Source organism: Grammomys surdaster, unplaced genomic scaffold, assembly GCF_004785775.1.
Source record: "Grammomys surdaster isolate TR1022 unplaced genomic scaffold, NIH_TR_1.0 270, whole genome shotgun sequence".
Classification (NCBI taxonomy): Eukaryota; Metazoa; Chordata; class Mammalia; order Rodentia; family Muridae; genus Grammomys; species Grammomys surdaster.
The window spans coordinates 783239-807623 of NW_021604711.1; the positions used below are offsets into that span (position 1 = coordinate 783239).

General features: G+C 39.9%; 1 protein-coding gene across 3 annotated transcripts in view; it reads left to right on the top strand.

Annotated features, from left to right (window-relative positions):
- Window positions 1-24385, top strand: part of Ulk2 (unc-51 like autophagy activating kinase 2) — a 76582-nt gene that overhangs the window by 39351 nt on the left and 12846 nt on the right. For all 3 annotated transcript variants that reach the window (XM_028776459.1, XM_028776457.1, XM_028776460.1), the window contains 7 exons: window positions 1564-1701; window positions 5211-5356; window positions 7154-7234; window positions 10051-10337; window positions 10600-10787; window positions 11097-11200; window positions 23480-23629. In XM_028776459.1, coding sequence (XP_028632292.1) covers window positions 1564-1701; window positions 5211-5356; window positions 7154-7234; window positions 10051-10337; window positions 10600-10787; window positions 11097-11200; window positions 23480-23629 — 1094 coding nt within the window. The remainder of the gene's footprint in view (window positions 1-1563; window positions 1702-5210; window positions 5357-7153; window positions 7235-10050; window positions 10338-10599; window positions 10788-11096; window positions 11201-23479; window positions 23630-24385) is intronic.

Here is a 24385-nt window from a genome sequence, read left to right on the forward strand (position 1 = left end):
CTCTCTCTCTCTCTCTCTCTCTCTCTCTCTCTCTTTCTTTTTTGATTCTTCTAGACAGGGTTTCTCTATGTAGCCCTGGCTATCCCGGAACTCACTCTGTAGACCACGGTGTCCTCAAATTCAGTGATCTGCCTGCCTGTTTCCCAAGTGTTGGGTTTAAAGCTATGCACCATCACCACCCAGATATAAAAAGCTTTGTTAATACAATAATCTTAAATTATTAGAAGTGTAGTAAACAATGGGGATAGTACCTAAGAGGCACCTATCCCTACCCCTCAAAAACTCCCCAGATCATCATCTGTGGTGTGACTAATGTCCTAAGTGGGTACCATCTCTTCCTGTGTTATGAGTGTGGGAAATGGACATAGCACTGAGAGCTGTAAAGGCAGAAGACCTGCCTTCCTACTTCCCACACCTCCTGCCTACTGAGTAATATGCTGGATGCAGTTTAGTTGTCAAGAGTTTTGCTGGAGCTTTAGAATTTCCAGACTGCAGCAGTGAGCAGCCAACAGTTGGGTGCAGACATTAATTCACCTTATCCTTAAATGTGGACCTCCTACCAGCTATGTGCTTGTGAGTTGCATGATATATTATCAAGTTGTGAGGGTTCCTTGGGAATGCTTACGTCATGTATGACTTTTGTAAACATTCCTGTCATCTTTGCTTTTGGATATCCTGTTCTTTGCTTGGCATAAACTTCTTCCTTGTATAGTAGTGAGTAACAGAATGTGAGTGGATGAAACCATTTCACCAGATGGTGAGCTTTTCCTCTTGGTGCAGTGGAACTTTTTTTTTTTTTTAGATTATTGATACATTTCTTCTTCCTCCTCGTCCTCTTCTTCTTCTCCCTTTTCTTCTTCCTCCTCCACCTCTTCCTCCTCTCCCTCCTCCTCCTCCTCTTCTTCTCCCTCCTCCTCCTCTTCTTCTCCCTCCTCCTCCTCCTCCTCCTCCTCCTCCTCTTCTTCTTCTTCTTCTTCTTCTTCCTCTCTCTCTCTCTCTCTCTCTCTCTCTCTCTCTCTTTCTCTCTCTCTCTCTCTCTCTCTCTTTTGTGTGTGTGTGTGTGTTTGTGCTTTTGTGCTTTTTCTTTTTTGGTTTTTCAAGACAGGGTTTCTCTGTGTAGCCCTGGCTGTCCTGGAGCTCACTCTGTAGACCAGGCTGGCCTCGAATTCAGAAATCTGCCTGCCTCTGCCACCCAAGTGCTGGGATTAAAGGCGTGTGCCACCACCGCCTGGCTATGCTTTTTCAAGACAGAGTTTATTTTTCTCTGTTCCTGGCCTGGGACTCAGAGATCTGTCTGCCTCTGCCTCCTAGGTACTGGGGGTCAAAGGCATATACCAGCCTGGCCAGCTGTGACACAGTGTTTAGTCCTCAGCATGTGTGTGATGGCCAGGAGAGTTCAGGACAGATGTGAGTTTGGGTTACATTTTTTTTTAAATAGGATTATTTCTTATTCACATTTAAAAGTGATCATTTGCCTTTCTAGAATTTTCTCTAATATCACTAGCAGATCAACTGAAAGAAAATTAGTCTGACTACTCTTCCTTTCTTAAATTATGGTGGCAGGCAGTGTCAACCTACTGTGTCACCTCACAGCGAAACAGCCCCAATTCCAGTTCCTACTCAAGTAAGGAATTATCAGCGCATAGAACAGAATCTTATCTCCACTGCCAGCTCTGGCACAAATCCACATGGTTCTCCAAGGTAAGCCCGTATCTTCCTTCTTTTTTATTTGTCTAATAGTTTTTTGTTTGTTTGTTTGTTTGTTGATGACGGTTGTTATTGATACTCAAAAGATTGTGATGAATATCATACACATGTGTTTGTCTAAAAGTATAATTGCTGAGGAAGAACTTGGGCTGGAGATGTAGCTTAGTTGTGTATGCTTGCTTACCAGGCTCAAAACCCTTCATTCAGTTACAAGCACTGTATGCTCTGTGGTGTACTTGTATTGTATTGAATGGCAGACTGTGAGTAGTTAAAAACATGTCATCAGATGATGAACTTTTCCTGTTGTTGTAGAGGAACTTTTTTTTTAGATTAAAAAAAAATAACTAGGCAAGATGGCACATTCCTGTAATCCTAGCCCTTGGGAGGTAGAAGGAAGAGGATCAGAAATTCAAAGCTATCTTTAACTACATAGAGAATTCAAGGCCATCCTAAACTGCAGGAGTTCTTGTCTCAAATCAACAACAAAACCAGCCAATCATGGTGGCATGTACTTTTCATTCCCCATACAAAGAAGTAAATGGATCTCTTGAGTTCAAGGCCAGCCTGGTCTGCATAGCAAGCTCCAGGCCAGCAATTGAGATAGTTTGAGAGAGTGAGACCCTATCTCAAAATAAAACAAGTCAGGAAAAAGGAAGAAGAACTTGTTTGATAAGTTACATTTCTAATGTGGTGGCTCATGACTGTAATCCAACCACTTTAGAAACTAACATAGGAAGGTTGGCAATTGAGGGCAACTCTGGGCTACATAGCAGACAAAAGGGAAGGGAAGAAGGCTTTCAGCTTCAGCAGATTTTTTTATGTGTTGTGTACTTATTCTACATCTGAAACCTGTGAAGGTGATAGTAAAGAACAACTCCACGAACAAAATAAAAAGATGTTCAAGGGTAAGAGACTTAACTAAATTTCTAGAAAACAAAAATGATGGAAGCCAACCTCCTCAGAGCAGCGGAGCGAATTTATTCAGGATCCTGACAGAATGGGAATCACTGCATCCCATAAAGGCCTAAATCTCAGTGAACTCAGGAAGCTTGGAGAAAAGAACTAGCCCTTCAATTCTGGCAACTTGCTCTTAATGTATCTATACATAATCAGATACATATTCTTCATACACAGTCTTTGCATATGGCATAGTTTATTGTTGTACCAAAGGGTGATAAGCCAAGTATCTGCCAGTGTTTCCATACTAATTTGTTATAGTCCATCTGTGACAGTAGAAAGCTATGGAAGCTAGGTGGTGGCACACACCTTTAATTCCAGGGAAGATGAGGCAGGCAGATCTCTTGAGTTCGAGGCCTGCCTTGTCTACAAAGTAAGTTCCAGAACTGCCAAGGCTACACAGAGAAACCCTGTCTCAAAAACAAACAAAAAAGAAAGTTATACAACTTCTATTCAGATGAGTAACAGAGCTAAGTCTGACACAGAGAAGTTTCCAAGGTATAGTATAAAATGAGAAAATTATGACTTTTGGGTCTGTTCATAGAGCCCATAGGTCCAAATTTTGATACTAAGACTAGGACATGGTTTGCATTTCTCATTGTGTTGGTAGACGGCAAAAATTAATAAAACTGCTTATATCTTTAACATGAATTGAAGTAATAACCTGCAAGTGTACTGTCTTTGTGATCTTTACTACCACATACAAAGGAATGGCCTCATCAAGTGCCAAAAGCTGCTCTCTGAAAATCACAACCTAGAGGAGATATGCTGCCCAGTATGCTAATGGAGCATGTTTGTAATATAGTAAATAGTTGCCAGCTAAACTAGCCCCTTTTCACTGAGCACTCTTTATTTTAAAGAATGACAAACTATGGTATGGGAATAGAGCAACCATTTTGTCAGAAATGAACTAAGTTTTCTACTTGGAAGAAAATAATGAGGATAAATACCAATAATAAGTTTTCAAACAAAACCAGACCTCTGGAAAACATACTCACCACTGTAATGCTGACAGGTATTGTTAGTTTTTCCTCCCATATTTCTGTTTGATTGATAGTGACATTTTTTAGATTTGTTTTATTTTATATGTATGAATGTTTTGCCTGCATGTATTTTGTGCACCACTTATATGCCTAGATATTGTTGGAGATCATAAGAGAGTGAAAGTGTTGGATCCCCTAGAACCGGAGTTATATAGATAGTTGTGAGCTTGGTATCTCAAAAAAACAAAAAAAAATTCAAATGTCTTCTATTAAGCAAGATATTAAAGATTTTCTGAAATGTAAAATACCATGCTTCCCTTTTATTTACTTTCTTGGAAAATATATTTACCTTTTGTAATCTTAGATTAAATTTAATATATATATATATATTGATTTTTCGAGACAGGGTTTCTCTGTGTAGTCCTAGCTGTCCTGGAACTCACTCTGTAGACCAGGCTGGCCTCGAACTCAGAAATCCACCTGCCTCTGCCTCCCAAGTGCTGGGATTAAAGGCGTGCGCCACCACTGCCCGGCTTAATATATTATTTTTTAACTTAAAAGCTTTGTTTACATATAGCAAATAACAAGAGATAAGTTAATTAAAACTATCTGGAAGCTAAGTTGTTTTTCAGAGCATAAAAGAACTAGACCTGAGTTCAGACTAACAGTGATTAGTATGCATGTGTCACTCAGAGGCTAAAAGCTAATAGTAGTGTTGGTGTGCATTCAGAGCATTAGTGAGCTCTGAAAGGGTCACCAGTGACAAGAATGGTGGTGGCCTTCATAATAAGATAGGAGAAGCTCGAGGAATTGGGTAGAATAAAAAAAGAGGGGAAACTTTCTCCTCTTCTTCCTCCTCTTCTTCCTCTTCCTCATCCTTTTCCTCTCTTCCTCTTCCTGCTGCTTTTCTTCCTCCTCCTCTTCTTCCTCCTCTTCTTCCTTCTTCTCTTCTTCCTTCTCTCCCTCCCCCTCCTCCTCTTCCTCTTCTTGCCCCTCCTTCTCTTCCTCTTCCTCTTCTTCTTCTTCCTCCTTATCCTCTTCTTTCTTCTCCTCTTCTTTCTCCTTCTTCTCTGCCTCCTCCTCCTTTTTTAAGATTTATTTATTTATTTTTATATATTTTAATACACTGTCACTGTCTTCAGACACACCAGAAGAGGGAATTACAGATGGTCATGAGCCACCATGTGGTTGCTGGGAATTGAACTCAGGACCTCTGGAACAGCAGCCATTGCTCTTAACCACTGAGCCATTTCTCCAGCCCCCTCCTCCTTTTTTTAAATTAATTTCTTTTCTGAAACTGATCTCATTGGGTAGTCCTGGAACTCACTCTGTAGACTATGCTGTCCTGGAACTCATTCTATCTGCCTCAACCTCCTAAATTCTAGAATTAAAGGCATGAATCACTACAGCTGGCTCATTTTTACATTTTTTGTTTTTGCTCCTTGTAATTATTATGTGTCTTCCACATGGAATGCTGTCAGGAGTTATCAGGAAAAAGTATCAGAAATAAAGTTCTGCCCCAGGTCCTATCAGATGGGAAGTAATTCTCTTTTTTATTTTCAGATCTGCAGTGGTTCGAAGGTCTAATACCAGCCCCATGGGCTTCCTCCGGGTTGGGTCCTGCTCCCCTGTACCAGCAGACACAGTGCAGACAGGAGGACGAAGACTCTCTACAGGCTCTTCCAGGCCTTACTCACCATCCCCTTTGGGTGAGAATTGAATGCAGTCAATTAAAACCTATTTCTTCCCTGTAACAAATCTGATAAAGTACATTCTCAAGGTCACGAAACAGGGCTTTTAAGCAGATTGTAGAACATCCTCTATCCATTGTGCTGTATCCTTCTCCCAACTTCACCTCAAACATCTCTGTATTTGAGCCTGTGGGATAACTCAACAGTTGCTTGTCAGAGGAGTGTGAAGATTAGAGTTCAGATTCCTCAGAACCCACAGAAAATGCTGGATGGGTTTGGTGACCTATCTGTAATTCTAGTCTTAGAAGGCAAACAAACCCTCTAGCAAGCTGGTGACTTCTGGGTTTGATTGAGAGACTATGCCTCAACGAATATGGAGAAAGAATAATCAAGAGACACACAGGAGAAGAAAGGACAAAAAAAATCTCCAATCTGTATGATGACTGTCGGAAATATAAGAATGTATCTTTTCTCTCAAAAGTATCTTCGTCCTAGGATTAGCTTAAGCCTTGGGTTAAAATACACAAGATGTTTCCCCTACTTAACACTCAGATGAGTGAAGATTAATTAAAATAAAGCAGCTCTGGATCACATTCACCAGAAGCTTTATAGCTCAGAATGGGAATGTGTCAGCAACTTTGCACAGGTCTTCCTACTTGGTGGTTGTTAATGAAAGCCTAAAACAAACAAAATACTAGAAACCATAGCAAACAGAAAAATGAACAGCATTTTAAGTGAAACTATTCTGAAGTCAGAGTATATGTAAGGGAGGCGGAAGTACCCAGGTCTGTAGTATCTCCTACTCAAAGTACTGAGACAGTACAGAAAGGCCTCATCTCTAGTCAGAGATCGATAATACTGTGTTTTTAAAAATTAAGGGGCTGAGAAGATGGCTCAGTGGGTAAAGTGTTTTCCATTTAAGCATGAAGATCTAAATTGGAATCTCTAAAATCCATGTAACAGCAGCATGCATCTGTAACCCCAGCACTGGGGAAAGGCAGAGCTAGTGGACACCAGGGGCTAGTTGGCCAGCCACTAAGCTCTAGGTTCAGTAAGAAGCCCTGTCTCAGACAAACAAATTAGTGTGAGAGAAGACAACGTCAGTCTTTGGTGTCCACATTTATATGCCACATAAAAGAAAATTTAAAGAGCCTGTTTTTAACTAAATTAAAAAAAAATCCTTCAAACTAAACTTTGCTTATGGCAGTGTATGTTCAAAGGGATGTGGATATAAAGAAGGTGTTGTATGTGTAGAGGATCGTTTGGGAACCACCTTAAAGGCCAAGAGAATAAGGGTCAAGAGGAAACAGCGAAGACTTTAGACCAAGGTGTAGATCTCTGGAGAGGAAGGAAACATGAGGAAAGAGTCTCAGACTATAGCAAAGTCTAAAAGGTTAAAGCCTAGACTACAAGAATACCCCCCAGCACTGAGTTTGCAGATGAATTCCTTGATCTTTTCAACAGGCATAGATTTGTCATTGGTTGGTAGCCACCCGCAGGAGCCTGACCTCAGCACAAATGTGATCTATAAGGACTACAGCTGGCCTATCAGTCAGCTGAACCCCACAAGCCCCATTTATTCAAACTCTGGTACTTATGCTTTATATACCTATTGTTGGGGTTGTTTATTTGTTTTTGGTTATATAATACTTTTAAAATCTCAGCCTTTCTGGCACCTAAAACATTGATTAGATATATCAAGTCTTTGCTAGTTAGAATTACGTAAACTATTACAGACTGAGCAGCATGTATGTGTGTTTCCCATTTCTGTCCTTTATTGGTTTTAAGTAATTTTTTATTTTGTTCCATTCTTAGTTGGTACCATTCCTGAACAGTTTAGTCAGTGTTGCTGTGGACATCCTCAGGGCCATGAAGCCAGGAGTAGACACTCCTCAGGTATGAAAACATGATTTTTTTTTCATATTTTTTGATTTGGTGTCTTTTCTTTTTCTTTTTTTTAAGATTTATTTTATTTATTTTATGTATGTGAGTACACTGTTGCTATCTTCAGACACCAGAAGATAGAATCAAGTCTTGTTACAGATGGTTATGAGCTACCATATGGTTGCTGGGGATTGAACTCAGGACCTTTGGAAGAGCAGTCAGTGCTCTTAACTCCAGCCCAAAAACATGATTTATTATGAGTGGATTTGAGGTATACTTTTTCACTCTTATCAGAAGAACAGGATTGATATGAAATAGTCCTTTTCCTGTACTGTTTTTTTCCCATACTTATTTTTTTAGAATTTTGGTTTAATGTTTTTTATTATATTTTTAATATCTCCTTGTGGTTGTAAGATTCTTTTATGATAATTAACCCTAAGAAACCAAGGAACTGAGTGTGTGGCTCAATTGGTAAGGAACTTGCCTAACATGCACAAAGCTTTGGGTTCAGTTCTTAGCACCACATAAAACCATGCTTATAATCCCAGAACACTAGAGGATTAGAAGGTCAAGGTCATCCTCAGTGAAATAGTTAAGTTAGTAGTCAGCCTGGGATATACGAGACTGTGTGAGAAAAAAAAGGACATACTTCAATAAGTATGTGTATGCGTATGTGTTTATTGTTGTTTTATTAGATAATGCATATTCCTGGAAAGGAACATGTAAATCATACTTTTATAAGTAAAATTCGACTGTACAGACATAGGACATGTAAAGAGTTTAATGGAGAAATTTCGTATCATTAAAAAACCTCACTCATGCTCTTTAATTTTGTATTTTCTTTTTTTGTTTGTTTGTTTGTTTTTGTTTTGTTTTTTTGTTTTTCGAGACAGGGTTTCTCTCTATGTAGTTCTGGCTGTCCTGGAACTCACTCTGTAGACCAGGCTGACTCAGAAATCCGCCTGCCTCTGCCTCCCAAGTGCTGGGATTAAAGGCGTGCCACCACTGCCCGGCTTGTATTTTCTTTAAAGTAACATTTAAGTAACTTTTTCTGATCATGGTATTTATCACAGACTTTACTTTTCTATTTATTTAAGTTTATTTCTTTAAAAAGTAGAATAATGTTCTTAATGTCGGGTTTAGAATGAGATCAAGCTGGAATGTTTAATAGCTAAATTCCAATTGTGTTTGTTTGTTAAAACAGGGTTTCTCTATTTAGTCCAGTCTGTCTTGGAACTCTCCTTATTTAGATCAGGATGGCCTTGAACTCAGAGATCCTTCTGTCTCTACCAGAGTGCTGAGATTAAAGGCATGTGTTACCACCCTCGTCCTTCGATTGTTTTTTTGTTTTTTTTCAAGACAGGATTTCTCTGTGTAGCCCTGGCTGTACTGGAACTCATTCTGTAGACCAGGATAGCCTCGAACTCTCGAACTCAGAAATCTGCCTGCTTCTGCCTCCCAAGTGCTGGGATTAAAGGTGTGCGCCACCACCGACCGGCGATTGATATTTTCTTATGTTGCTGTAATTGTTGGAGGTTTTGTTAGTAAATTGTTTTCTTTGTTTGTTTCCTTGCTTGCTTGCTTGCTTTTTAGAGACAGGGTTTTGCTGTGTAGCCCCAGGCTGGCTTTGAACTTGAAATATTCCTGCTTTAGCATCTTGTCTATGAGATTACAAATGTACATCACCAAACCTGGCTTCAGTGGCTGTTTTAGAAGAGAATATTTGTAGCAGGAGATATTAGAAAAAACAGCAACCGGCTAGCTCCCAGCCTGACTGCCATGTTCCCGCTCTAAGCCCATTTGTCTCAACAAGTTCTCCAGCAGGACCAGAGCTCCTGAGCTGGTTCCACCAGGCTGCTCTCTCTAGGTAGTCCCCTATAATGACCAGTCTCTGTACTTGCAGCTCTGGTTCGCTTGTCCCTGGAGCTGCTAGTTCCTTCACAGCCATAACCACCCGGTTGTCGGTGGACCCACCTTCCAGTTACCCAGTAAAGTAAAACTTTAGATGCTTAAAGTTAACCAATGGATTTATATATTAGCAAATACTGAATACACAAGATGCCCACACAATTAGAAATTGTTATCCCGGGGCTGGAGAGATGGCTCAGTGGTTAAGAGCACTGACTGCACTTCCAGAGGTCCTGAGTTCAAATCCCAGCAACCACATGGTGGCTCACAACCATCTGTAATGATATCTGATGCCCTCTTCTGGTGTGTCTGAAGACAGCTACAGTGTATTCATATATAATAAATAAATAAATCTTTAAAAAAATGAAATTGTTATTGCAATTATCTAACCTTTTGATATGAATAACTACCAGGGACTGCTAGAGATACACGTCTGCTGCCATCTCACCTCTCTTTTTTCTCCTCCCAACTCCTAACTCTGCCTACTTCTTCCCTATCCAATGACAGGGTTCCACTGCAAATATATTAGGCAGGAAATTTCTGTCACAAATACCTTAGACACTAGGAATACTAGCATGTTCTTAATGTTATTAGTAATAGTTTGGTTTGCAAGAAACTTAAGAGGACATCTTAGTGAAACTTAAATACTAGGACCTTTGCTTGACAACAATATGGTTTATGTGGAAAAGAGATGCCTACCCTCCTCTGTATTTGCACTGCCTGCCTACATGCTGGTGCATGTTTCCAACAAGTATAAGGCAAGAACCAACACCTGAAGTTGTTCTCTGACCTCCACATGCACTCCCAGAGAGACTGACCTGTCCTCAGACAAACATATGCACACCAATTGCCTTTTTCATTTCCTGTTTTTTCTCTGCACTTCTTTGTGGGTTTTAATGTTGCCTTCATTTTGTCAATAGGTTCTCCAGTGCCACAGACCCAGTCACCACAATCACTCTTACTGGGTGCTAGACTGCAGAGCGCACCCACACTCACCGATATCTATCAGAACAAGCAGAAGCTGAGAAAGCAGCACTCTGACCCTGTGTGTCCATCCCATGCTGGGGCTGGATATAGTCACTCACCTCAGCCCAGTCGGCCTGGCAGCCTTGGAACCTCTCCCACCAAGCACATGGGGTCCTCTCCACGGAGTTCTGACTGGTTCTTTAAAACTCCTTTACCAACAATCATTGGCTCTCCTACTAAGGTGTGTTTCTTAAGTTCTTTTATACATATGAGCTCTTGTACTTTATGAAAGGATTCATCGTAAGAATAGTTACAATTTTAGTGAACATTTACTGTTCAGAAAAGGAAGTTGAGCCTTAAAGAGCTTAAAGGAACAGCACAATATCATACAGATTATAAATAAAAAGCTGGTATTTGAATCAGCATCTAAGTCCCAAGTCTGTACTCATGACCAGTGTACCATATTTTGTATATCATATTAACCAGCTTATATGTTTCTTTAGACTACAGCTCCTTTCAAAATCCCTAAGACACAAGCATCTTCTAACCTGTTAGCCTTGGTTACTCGTCATGGGCCTGCTGAAAGCCAGTCCAAAGATGGAAACGACCCTCGTGAATGTTCCCATTGCCTCTCAGTACAAGGAAGCGAGAGGCATCGATCTGAGCAGCAGAGCAAGGCAGTGTTTGGCAGGTAAAAGACTCTTCCCTCTTTAGCCTTTTACATGAAAACTAATCCCTAAGTCAGTGTATTCTCTTGTAAAAGCAATAAGACATATTAGTTTAGTTGGTAGTTTATGCCATGTGATTAATAATATGTACCATAAACATTTAGAATTTCTAAAAAAAAATACAGATGTTTCCTGAAACTGCATAGAGCTCTTCCTGAATTTCTTGAATAAACTATTTATTTTGGTTAGAAAAGTTTATTTATACCCTGAATTATTTTTCATCCATTTCTGAAAAAAAGCGCCTTCTTAACTCACGTCGTTCTTCTCTTCAGATCTATCAGTACTGGGAAGTTATCAGAACAACAGATAAAGGCACCTTTAGGTGGACACCAGGGCAGCACGGATAGTTTAAACACAGAACGGCCAATGGATGTAGGTAAGAAAATTTTCTTAGTTTGTCAACAGGTAGTTTGTTAGCATATGGGTAGTTTATTACTTTATAATAAAGTATCACAAGCTTGGTGGCTGGCTTCAAACAACACAAATACGTTTTTATAGTTGTAGCAGCCATCCCTGTCATCTTCGCTTTCTCAAAACAAACTTACTCAGTCTCTTGGTGATTGAAAGTGCCATGATTAGATGAGTTTGTGACCAAAATGGTAGTGTCAGTAGGACCATCCTGGCCACAGTTAGTGTAAATATGATATTCTAAGCATTTCTTTTGTAGCAGCCAAATCTCAGAAATATCCAGTTAGTGAGGCCCCTGAACCTTTTAGATTTTCTCTGGGGCTTAAATCTATTGACCACTTTGTTTTAGATTATTTGAACTATTTATCAAAAACAAAAACAAACAACATCAGGGAGATTCCATGCCCTAACCCAGTCTTGTTTACCAGTAAATCTTCTGGGATGGATTCTAGGAGTCCCTGTGTATTAGTTACACCTAAGCTTTGTAATCTATTATAATCTTCTTGTTTTCTTTGGTGTTTTGTTGGTTTTTGTTTGTTTGAGACAGAGTCTCTCAACATAGCCCTGGGTGTCTCTCTAACTCATTATGTAGATGAGGCTGGCCAGAACTCACAAAAATGCGCTTGCCTTTGCCTCCTGAGTGTAATAGAATTAAAGGCATGTGCCACTGTGCCCGGTTCTCTATTGTCTTTACTGCATCCTAAAAAATATCTGGGCCAGCAATTTACCTGACTGGATTTGTTTTCTAATCAGAAAGGAACAGCTCCTAGCAATCATGGGATTTGATGTGTCCCTTCATTCTGTTCTTGCCTATAAGGTCTCTGCAGTACAGTGGATTCTCGTCACAGTTGTTATGCTGTCACTGCCCTTTAACCTAGAGATATCTTTGGCACTAGAGCACATCCTGTGTACATGCATAAAGTTGAATATTAACTTTTTTAAAGATTTATTTAATTATTTTATGTATATGAATATACTGTTGCTGTCTTCAGACATACCAGAAGAGAGCATCAGATCCCATTACAGATGGTTGTGAGCCACCATGTGGTTGCTGGGAATTGAACTCAAGACCTCTGGAAGAACAATCAGTGTTCTTAACCACTGAGCCATCTCTCCAGCCTGGATATTAATTTTTTTGAGATAGAATATCGCTATGCAACCCTGCCTGGCCTGAAACTTAATAGATAGGCCAAGCTGTCCTCAAACTCATGGTTATTCCCCTGCCTCTGCCTCCAGAGTTCTGAGATGGCATGTGTGCCACCACACCCAGCCCTTGATCCTTCTTTACTACTTTCTTGTGCACTAGTTTAATGTCACAATTTGGTATTTTGGGGTTTTTTTCTTTCTTTCTTTTTTTTTAAGACAGGGCTTCTCTGTGTAGCACTGAGCCATCTGGGAACTCAAACTGTAGATCAGGCTGGGCTCAAACTCAGAGACCTACCTGCCTCTGTCTCCCAAATATTGGTATTAAAGGCATGCTCCATTACCAACCAGCTAGTTCTTTTTTTTTTTTTACCTGTTTGGTTTTAATAATTGTCTTAGGGCTATCATTACAATCAAATTCAAATTTACACTAACTTTAATTTTAGTAAAGATATAGAAAATTACCCCTCCTAAGTATCAATTCTCATTTCTTTTCTCAGTGCTATCATTGTTAATGTAGATATGATGTGATGTATTTTTTTAGATTTTATTTTTTATGTATATGAGTGGTTTTTTGCATGTATATATGTATGTGTTGCATTTGCCTAGTGCCTTCAAAGACCAGAAGCGTGTGTTAAAGCCTCTGGAACTGGACTTGCAGATGATTAGCCCCCATCACCCCCTTAGAGCATCACAGCCACCTCTAATTCCAGCTTGAAGGCGTCTTCTGGACACTTGCAGTCTGTGCGCACACAGATGTACATGTAATTAATAGTAAAAATAATTTTAAAAAGCCAGCTGAGGTTTTTTTTGTTTGTTTGTTTGGTTTTTCGAGACAGGGTTTCTCTGTGTAGCCCTGGCTGTCCTGGAACTCAGTCTATAGACCAGGCTAGCCTCGAACTCTCGAACTCAGAAATCTGCCTGCCTTTGCCTCCCGAGTGCTGGGATTAAAGGCGTGCGCCACCACCGCCCGGTGCCAGCTGAGTTTTAGAAGAGTAATTTACATTAGCAGTTCATTGCACTGTTTCCTGCTTTAGCATTCTGGTTGTCTTTCGTGGCTTCTGTAGATTTTTGTTTCTGTCCAGTGTCACTTCCTTACTCAAGTGCAGCTTTGTCTCCATCTCTAGTCTCTGTGGTATTAGCACATGCACTACTACATTTGTTTATGTTACATGTCGGTCAACAACAGAATTATATGTTATTCTCTTTATATTTATTTTATGTTTATGAATGTTTTGCCTTCATGTATATGTGTACACTGTGTTTGTGCATGTTGCTCATGGGTTACAAATGGTCGTGAGGCACCATGCAACTGTTAGGAACCAAACTGAGGTTCTCTGAGAGCAACGTGCTCTTAACTGCTTAGCCCTCTCCCCAGCTTCATGCATGCTACCCGCACATGGTGATTTTTCAGATGGTTTGAGAAAGGAGGAGGAGGATGCGGTTGTACTGTTTAGTAATTACATACTTAATGTCATCTAATACACTTTTATTCCCCCATCATTTTACATGGATTACCTTCTGGGGCTTAAAGAACTCTCCTTGGTATTTCTTGTCAGAGTACCAAGTCTGCTAGTCTCAATTTTTCTTAACCTTGTTTTATTTAGGAGTATCTTTATTTTATCTTCTTTTTAAAAATCTGTATGTGTTCATGTTTGTGTGTGAGAATGAGGCATGCATGTAGCACTGTGTATGGAAGTCAGAGGACACCCTCAGTGCTACTCCTCACCTTCCCTGTGTTTGAGGCAAGGTCTCTTGTTCAGTGCTGCCTGTGCTAGGCTCAGCGGGCAATGAGTTTGCAGACTGTCTTGATCCCACTGCCCACTCACTGCAGAAGTACTGGAAAGCAGACATGCTGAGCTTCATGTGCGTTCTAAGGAGCCAGACTCAGGCCCCTAGAGTAGGCAGGCCCCTAGAATAGGCACTTTACCCATTGAACCGTCTCTCCAATGAGAAGTATGTTAGTATGACCTCAAGTCAGTGGTTTGCGTTTTGTTTTGTTTTTTGTTTTGTTTTCATGCAGATGAGGCTGTAGCCCCAGCTCTTAGATTCATTTCTGAGGAATTTTCTGGATGAAGATACTTAGTTGGCAGTTTTCTCTTTCAGCACTTCGCACTATCCCACTCCTCTGTGGCTTTCACCATTTCTGATTGCAAGTTAACCAGAACTTTTATTTGGGTTCATTTTGATATGTGAAATTATTTCTCTTTGTGTGTTCACTGTTTTACTATGTTTACTGTTCACTTTGCCTTTTTACTATATGGGAGTAGGTAGGGGCAAACTCTGTGTGTGTGTGTGTGTGTGTGTGTGTGTGTGTGTGTGTGTGTGGCATTTTGCTGAGAACTAAAACAAATGATAAGCAAGTGTTGTGTATTTCCAGCCCCCTAGGTTAACTTCTTAAATGAAATTTGGGTAGTTTTTCACCGTCATTCATTGGTTATATTTTCAGTTTCTTTCTCTCCTTTCTTTGTATTCCATGTATTTAATAGTCTCCTTTTTCTCTGAGGCTGTGTTCTTTGTACAGTTATCACTTCAACATATATTTGAAGTGTGTAGGTCCACTTATGAGGATTTTGGCAGATTTATAATGATTTGAAAAATTCATATACCCATGTTTGTTTAAAAATAACAAAAAGTACAAGAACAAAATTTTTCTTTTTGGTTGATTGATTACATTCTTTTGTGGGTTTTTGCTTTTTAAGATTTATTTATGTCTCTGGGTGGTGGCGCACGCCTTTAATCCCAGCACTTGGGAGGCAGAGGCAGGTGGATTTCTGAGTTCGAGGCCAGCCTGATCTACAGAGTGAGTTCCAGGACAGCCAGGACTATACAGAGAAAACCTGTCTCAAAAAACCAAAACAAAAAAAATTTATTTATGTCATGTATATACTGTGCTGTCTTCAGACACACTAGAAGAGGGTATCTGATGCCCATTACAGATGATTGTGAGCCACCATGTGATTTCTGGGAATTGAACTCAGGACATCTGGAAGAACAGTCAGTGCTCTTAACCACTGAGCCATCTCTCCAGCCCCTCTTTTGTTTTTGTTTTTTCTTTGTTTGTTTGTTTTTGTTGTTGTTTTTAAAGATACTGTTTCTGTGTGTAATCCTGGCTGTCCTGGGATTCAATTTGTAGTCCAGGCTGTCCTTGAACTCATAGAGATCTGCCTGCCTCTGCCTCCCAAGTGCTGGGAATAGAGGTGTGAGCCACCATTACTTGGCGTAAGAAAAGGAGTTTTAATAAATACGGAATTATATAGATAAGAACTTTAGAATTTATTACCACAAAGTATATACATCTATTATCAAAAGTTAAAGTATGTCAGAACTTAAATAGTTAAAAATAACAGGGCTGCAGAGATACTCAGCAGTTAATAGTACTATCTGCTTTTCCAGGGGACCCAGGTTCAATTCCTAGCACCCACATGACAGCTCACAACTGTCTGTAATTCCAGTTCCAGGAGACCCAACACCCTCAGACAGACATACATGCAAGCAAAACACTAATGCACATAGGATAAATAAATCATCAAAAAAAAACGTTAAAATACTGAAAATAGCATACATGGAGCCACTCAGTTAAGAGAATTATGAATAATGCATAACTGCCTAGATTAGCTTGTACACACAGCACCACTGCAGGCTCACAGCTGCCTCTTGTTCTATTGCTTTGAGCCTGAATGCCACAATTGTCTGCTGGAAATGCCTCCTTACTCTAATAACAAGGTTTTTTTCCTTCAATAAATTGTGTATCATGATGCTAAGAATACTCTGGAGAAAGGACAGTCTCTTCAGAAAGTGAAGCTGCACCCCTTTTTCTCACCATATGTAAAAAGTCGATGCAAAATAGACCAAGGATCTAAATTAAACACTTTAAGGCATTGTATAGGCAAAGAATTTTTTGGATAGGACCCCAAAACAAACTAGGAGTTGTATCAACTTAGAAGCTTCTGCACAGTGAAAGAAACTTAATTTGACTTGAATCTGAAATACTCTCTATAGATTTATATTTTGAATATGAATCTTGATAACCAAGTGGCCATTCTGTTTGTGGAGGTTCTAGAAACTTTGGTAGGAGGGCATACCTGCAAGATATGAATCACTGGATAGGGGTTCTTGGGGGATGTATTTTGCCTTACTACTTCCTGTCTTGCTACTTCCGGATCCTTGGTGATATGAACAGCCCCTATCGTGAGGCCCCACCACCATGAACTGATGTGCTTTGGTAAAGCAACTTGTAAGTGCTTATTACAGAACTGTCATACAGTGACTGAACTGTAGCATCCTTCCCTGAACTGTTCAGCAATCCCATTACTGGGCAAATATTGAAAGGAGATAAAATCACTATGCCAAAGATACCTCTGCACTCACTCATATAGGGATCACTATCCACTGTAACCAAGTTATATAATCATCTGAGATGACTAACAAGGAATGCATATGTGAAGAGAATGTGGGGTACTGATGTACAATGGAATATTGTTTATCAAATAATAAGGTAAGACCCTGTCATTTATGGCAACATGGGTAAGAACCAGAGGACAGTATGATCAGTGAAATAAGTTAGGCACAGATAAGCAAATTCCACATTTTTTTAAGGTTGAGCACAGAGTGACTAGACCAGAGATCCTTAGAGGATAGGAAGAAGATAGAAAATTAGTACTAAAATACAGTTAGTACTAAGAGACAGTAAAATATTCAAAAGTCCTATAGCATGTTAATTTAACCATAGTCTTTTAACAGTTAATTTTACATTTCAAAATAGCCATAGAAACGAATTGGAAGGTTCTCAACAAATAAATAATATTTGAAGAGAGAAATGCTGATTATTTGATTTGATCATGACACAATGTATACAAGTAAGCAGATACAGCCGGGCGGTGGTGGCGCACGCCTTTAATCCCAGCACTTGGGAGGCAGAGGCAGGCGGATTTCTGAGTTCGAAGCCAGCCTGGTCTAAAGAGTGAGTTCCAGGACAGCTCGGGCTATAAAGAGAAACCCTGTCTCGAAAAACCAAAAAACAAACAAACAAACAAACAAACAAGTAAACAGATACAAAGATTATAGTTTGCCTAAAAGTAAAAGTGTAGTAGTGATAATAAGCAATTTATTTTCTGGGTGAGGTGGCCCACAATCATAATCCCAGTGCTTCATAGTCAGAGGCAGGAGGGTTGTGAGTTCAAAGCCAGCCTGGATTATACAGTGAGACACTGAGTCACTAAAATATGGCTGGGAGGTGGCTGTGTGAAGGAGGCTGCCACTCAGGAATGAGGGCCAAAGTTTGGATCTCTGTACCCCCATGAAAGCCAGGAGCGTGTGGTGGCCTGCCAGAAATTACAGTGCTTGAAAGGCAAAAACAAGGATCCATGCATCAAGATGTCTAGCTACAATTAGCTGGATTTATACACTCTAGGTTCAGTAAGAGATCTTGCCTCAGTAAAATTGGAAAGAAAACAATTGAGGAAGATACCTGACATCAACCTTTGGCCTCCTCACACAGATGTATGTGCACCCACATACATGTGAACACACACAAACATGTATTACATATAAAAATATGATTTGTACATATTTTTCACCTTCTAAGATATATCTGCCTATAACAAAATATGTGTTAATTGTTGGACATAGCAATCAGGAGTCAGCGGAAGGCTAATCTCTGTGAGTTCTAGGCCAGCCCACTCTGCATAGTCAGTTCCAGGGCAGGCAGGGCTATGTGGAGAGAGCCTGTCTAAACTTTTTAAAAATATGTTAGTTGGCTTGAGTAATTGGTAAGATTCAGTAAATTTTTTTTGAAGATTTACTTATTTAATGTATGTGAGTACACTGTCACTATGTTCAGACACACCAGAAAAGGGCATTGGATCCCATTATAGATGGTTGTGAGCCACCATGTGGTTGCTGGTAATTGAAGGGAATTGAACTCAGGACCTCTGGAAGAGCAGTCAGTGCTCTTAACTGCTGAGCCGTCTCTCCAGCCCCCTATACTGCTCTTTTGATGGCATATGTTGTTGCTTTATCCCTAAATTCCTAGATTCTTTAGTTCTGCTGAACGTATCCACTGTTGAGTCTCTATATCAAATTTGATTTCTGCTATTGTACAGTAGTTCCTCTTTACTTGCCAAAAATTCATTTCAAGACCTACCATAGATGACTGAAACCATGGATACTGTAATACCCTTTATTTATTTATTTATTTATTTATTTATTTAGGTTTTTTCGAGACAGGGTTTCTCTGTGTAGCCCTGGCTGTCCTGGAACTCACTCTGTAGACCAGGCTGGCCTCGAACTCAGAAATCCACCTGCCTCTGCCTCCCAAGTGCTGGGATTAAAGGCTGCAATACCCTTTATATACTATGAGGTTTTTTTCCTATCTATACATGATAAAGTTTAATTTGTAAATTAGGGCTATGTACTGGTTGGTTTTGTGTCAACTTGACACGAGTTGGAGTTATCACAGAGAAAGGAGTTTCAGTTGAGGAAAAGTGTCTATGAGATCCAGTTGTAAGGCATTTTCTCAATTAGTGATTAAGGGGGGAGGATCCCTTGTGTGTGGTGCCATCCCTGGGATTTTTTCGTTAGTTTCTCTGTGTAGCCCTGGCTGTCCTGGAACTTACTCTGTAGACCAGGCTGGCCTCAAACTCAGAAATCCGCCTGCCTCTGCCTCCCAAGTGCGAGTGCTGGGATTAAAGGTGTGCGACACCACCGCCCACCAGTTAACATTTATAATTACACATTTTTCTTCTTTAACCATGAAATCTCAGCTTAAGAAAAGGATTGTTGATAATAGGGAAAACTTCATGCCTTCTGAAAAATATAATATTAGTGGGTCTTAAAGTACACTAATAAACACCCTTAAATATTTTTGTTTTTTTAAATATTGTTGGCATTGATCTTATTATGTAGCCAGGGATGACCTTAAATCCTGATGGGTTTATCTCCGCTTCTCAGTGCTCATTATTATAGGAGTGTGCCATCATGCTCCGTTCTTAAGTACTTTTTATACATGGAACAATAAAAGCCTTGAAGACATTACACTAAATAAGAGTATCTGCCTCGTTTTCTAAATCTTTGTATGTTCTTTACAATTTTTACTTACTGTTCATTTACCCCCTAGGATATTTATGAACTCTTTAAATGTGTAGTACTCTCTTGTAGATAGGATGGACATTGCAGGAATTTCCTTTTATATTTGTTCATGGTTCTTAGAAAATCATTACTCAGAGACTATAGCTGATGAGAAAGAAATCAGTTTAAGTATGGGCTTTAGAAGATAGAAGAGGATATTGTCCTAAAATCTGTTCCTTGTGGGGCCTGGAAGGATAGCTCAGCAGTTGAGAGCACTTATTGCTCTTACAGAGGCTCCAGGCTTGGTTCTGTTGGACTCTAAGATCCAAACCAGGGGACGCACTCCTGCAGAAACACACACGGACAGGGGATTCGCTGCAAAAACATGAGGTTTAATGATAATAGCCAGTGGGTTGGGGTTCCCTCACATGCAGGCAAGAGGAACCCCGAGTTAAAGCTAAGAACAGTTTTTATACAATTTAAGGAGTGGACTAGAGAAACAGTGACTAGGCACAATATGATTGGCAGAACAGTGTGATTTTTAAATTGATTGGTCTTTGGGGAATGGGGTGGCAAGGACCTCCCTTGTCTGTGAGTGGCAAGGGTCCGTCTTGTGGAAGGTGTCTACATGCTCTGGGCTCTGGGCTCTGGGTTCCCTTCCCTGTGGTCTAAGGAATATTAATCGGCCTCTCCCTTCTTCCTCTGAATGTTAATCCAGCAGGTGTCCTCTAACTAAGGAATGTGCTCCTCCTGGGATGTGTCCTGGGGTTAATTTTTAAGTTTAACTGAATTCCTACAGTTCTCATCACTCACATGGTAGCTCACAACTGTAACTCATCAGAAGATCTGACCTCCATGAGTTCCTTCATGCTCATAAATACAGCCAGGCACACATGCATACAATAAAATATTTCTAAAACTGTATCTTAGGGAACTCAGTACAATCACTCACTGTCATATTAGGGAAGGAAAAGTTGAAAGTGCAGTGTCAGGGAACGGATATCCTGGGCCAGCATCCAGGCTTCATACCCTCCTCCTTCTGGAGAACACTGTAGTAACAGTCAACCTTCCTTTTCTAGCCCAAACTCTGTAATAAATCTCTGTAATCTCTGTAATCTCTATAATAAACATTATTTTCTTGCACAGTAAACAAAGTTCTACTTTTAGTTAAGAAACAGGAATAGGAGGTTGTGTGTTTGTGTCAGATAATGCACATTCCAGTGTTATCTAAAGTTACTAGATGTTTTGTGCTCTGTAAATCAAGACAGAAAGCTTCTCATCCGTAAGGTGTATGTCCATGTCTTTTCAGTTACTTTCTTAGAGATAGTTAACCTTGCAACTTAAGATATGGAATAAAGAAAGACAACATAATTAATTGTTTGACATTGAACAGTGTTAATTTCTTAGACATCTTCAGTCAGAGGTGTCATCTGCACCAGAGTTAATGGGAGGAAACTAATAACATACTATTCAGCTTTTTTTCTTCTCGGACAATATCTCCGGTGACCAGGCCAGCCCAGTCAGTCTACAGGTTTTCCAGTGCAGGAGTGAGGATTAAAATGAAAAAAAGACGATTAGACAACATTATAGCATGACCCCAGCCAATTCTGATGCTAAAGGCAGTTTTATTTTTTCCCAATTTGCTTTTATACCATTTTAATTACATGCAAGTATTTAGGTCAGTTCTAGGTTGAGGAACTTCCAATACAGTAAATACAAATAGTCAAGGAACAAGCAAGGCAATAAGCAAAGTCCCGTGATCACTCCCATGACCACTGTTTCTAAGGGCTTATCAGGATGACAAAAATATCTGAGCCTACTTCTCTGTCCTAGCCCAAAGTCATATTTAATGCCTGAGACCTACTTCTTTGTTCTAGCCTAAGACTTAGATTCCTGACTGAAATTACTTCCCTGTTTTAGCCTAAAGTTACATTCCTGTCTGAACTTACTTCCCTGTCATGGCCAATGTCAGATTCCTGCCTGAAGCCCGTTTCCTTCTTGGTCAATGTCAGATTCCTGCCAAAAATGCAGCCCCAAAAACTCTCCACACTCTGGCTTAGTAGCTCTGGCTGCTTGGAATTTACTGTGCAGACCAGGTTGTAGTGTTAGGAATTGAACTCACAGCCTTGTTATACTAAGCAAAGTGTATATACCATTGACTCTATCCTAGTCTTTCAAAACTAGTGATTTGTAGGGGCTGGAGAGATGACTCTGAGTTGAGAGTGTTGGTTGCTGTTACAGAGAACCCAGGTTCAGTTTCTAGTACCTACACAAGAGCTCAAAACTGTTCATGACTCTAGGTTTAGGTGATCCCGCACCCTCCTCTAGCGTCCATTAAGCTCAAGGCACACGTGTAGTACACATACATAAATTTGAGCAAACTACTCCTATTCTTAAATAACTCAAAAAAACTAATTTATGCTCATGTGAAGGCAAGCAAAGCTAGAAGTCTTAGGTTTTTCCCTTCAGTTATAAGGTGTCTTCTTTCATGTTTGATATGTATTGTAAATATTTGACTTTATTATTTGGTCCCATAAAGGTAATAATTCTTAGATGTCTGAATGTGGAAAGGCTCTGAACTAAACTTGCTGATTTTGCATGTTTTGATGGATGGGAACTTTTTGCCCAATCTTCATTTAATAAAGCTCAGCTCATCAGCCCCAGCCTGATCAACACCTGCTGTCCCTGTGCTTCCTTTCTCACAGGTGTGAGGGTCCAGTCTGAATGGATATACCTTGTTTGAACTTTTATGTTTTTCTAATCTGTGTTGCTTACCTTTGTATTTTTATTTCCCATTTTCATTGTCTAATTTTTCTAATTATCAACAGGTATAACTTGCAGTTCAGATATTTTCTAACCATCCAAAACATTGAATACTGGGCTTTGGTGTGAGTATTCATATATAGAGAGGAGAGGTATTACTCTAAATTTCTTTTATTACAGATTTTTTTTTCTAAGACCGTGTCTAACAATATAGCCCTGTCTGGGCTGGAATTCACTGTGTAAACCAAGCCGTCCTCAAACTTCTAGAGATCTGCCTGTTTCTGCCTCTGAAGTGCTGGAATTAAAAATATAACACATCAGCCATTTGGTGATGGTACACGCCTTTAATCCCTGTACTCAGGAGGCAGAGGCAGCTGGATCTCTTGAGTTCGAGGTCAGCTTGTTCTACAGAGTGAGTTCCAGGACAGCCAAAGGTACTGAGAAACTTATCTTGAAAAACAAATAAGCCGGGGGGCGGGGGGGTGGTGGCACACGCCTTTAATCCCAGCACTTGGGAGGCAGATTTCTGAATTTGAGAGTTCGAGGCCAGCCTGGTCTACAGAGTGAGTTCCAGGACAGCCAGGGCTACACAGAGAAACCCTGTCTTGAAAAACCAAAAAAAAAAAAAAAAAAAAACAAATAAATAAGTATAAATAAGTATGACTCACCAAACCCAACTCTTTTTATTTATATTTAAACTTTTTGTATGTATGTATGTATATGTATGTATGTATGTATGTACATGTCACTACTATCATGCATGCATGATGAAGTCAGAGGAAAATTTGACAGGAGCAGTCCTCCTCTAACCCTGTGGATGTGAAGAATCAAATGCAGATCATCAGCTTTGGTGGCAAGCACTTTCACTTGCTGACCCAGATCACTGACTCTCTAAAATAAGTATTTTTGCTTGGAAATATTATATTGAATGATCTAATTATAGAATGAATATTAGAATTCTAAAAATTAATATTAAATGGGGCTGGCAAGATGGCTTACCAGATAAGAGTGCTTACTGTTCTTGCAGAGGATTCAAGTTTGTCTCTCAGCATCCACATTATTGACAGCTCACAACTGCCTATAACTCCAACTCCAGGAGGATATGACGTTTCTAGCCTTGGTGAACACCTATAACCACTTGCCCCATTACGTATACATAATTAAAAATAAAAATAAATATTAAAATTAATAAAAGTATAAGTTTCTTTATGTTCCAATTACATATAGGCATACTGTGAATGTAATCTAATGTCTGGTCAACTTTTTGTTGTAGCTCCTGCAGGAGCCTGTGGTGTTATGCTGGCATTGCCCGCAGGAACAGCAGCAAGCGCCAGAGCTGTTCTCTTCACCGTGGGGTCTCCTCCACACAGTGCCACAGCCCCTACTTGTACTCATATGGTCCTTCGAACAAGAACCACCTCAGGTAAGGCTCACTTGTTCTAGTGCAGAACATCATGTGACTAGTTCTGATGACAGTGTAGTGAATTTAGACAAGTCACCTCACTTCTCTAGCCTTTCTGTCCCTGTAAAGTGATTATAGCTGTTTACGTTCCTTAAAGGTTATATATCAGAAGTAAATGAGGTGACGTGTTAGGGACGACTTTGTAAAAGTAAAGGTAATATATACTATATATATCCTTACACATGTCTATATGCAGTATAACAGACAGTAAAATGTGACTTCTCCATGAAGACAGATATGCATGACTACTTTATACTCTACTTCATTCTTAAGACTGAAGCCTTATTTTAGCAGATGTAATAAATTATTGGAAAATATATTTTTTAATTTACTTATTGTGGTGCTGAAAATTGAACCCAAGGCTTTCCCACATGCTAGATAAGTGCTGTGCCACTGAACTGCATTCCCAGTTTACCCCAACCCTTCTCACGTGGATAACTTTGAACTCCTGATCCTCCTGCGTCTACCTTCCAAGTTCTGGAAATGCAAGTGTAGGAGTTGGTACCCTTAATGTACCCCTATTTAAAAATCATTTTGTGGCCTGGCGGTGGTGGCGCACGCCTTTAATCCCAGCACTTGGGAGGCAGGCGAATTTCTTAGTTCAAGGCCAGCCTGGTCTACTGAGTGAGTTCCAGGACAGCAAGAACTACACAGGGAAACCCTGTCTCGAAAAACCAAAAAAAAAAAAAAAATCATTTTGTGTGTATGATTCTTTTG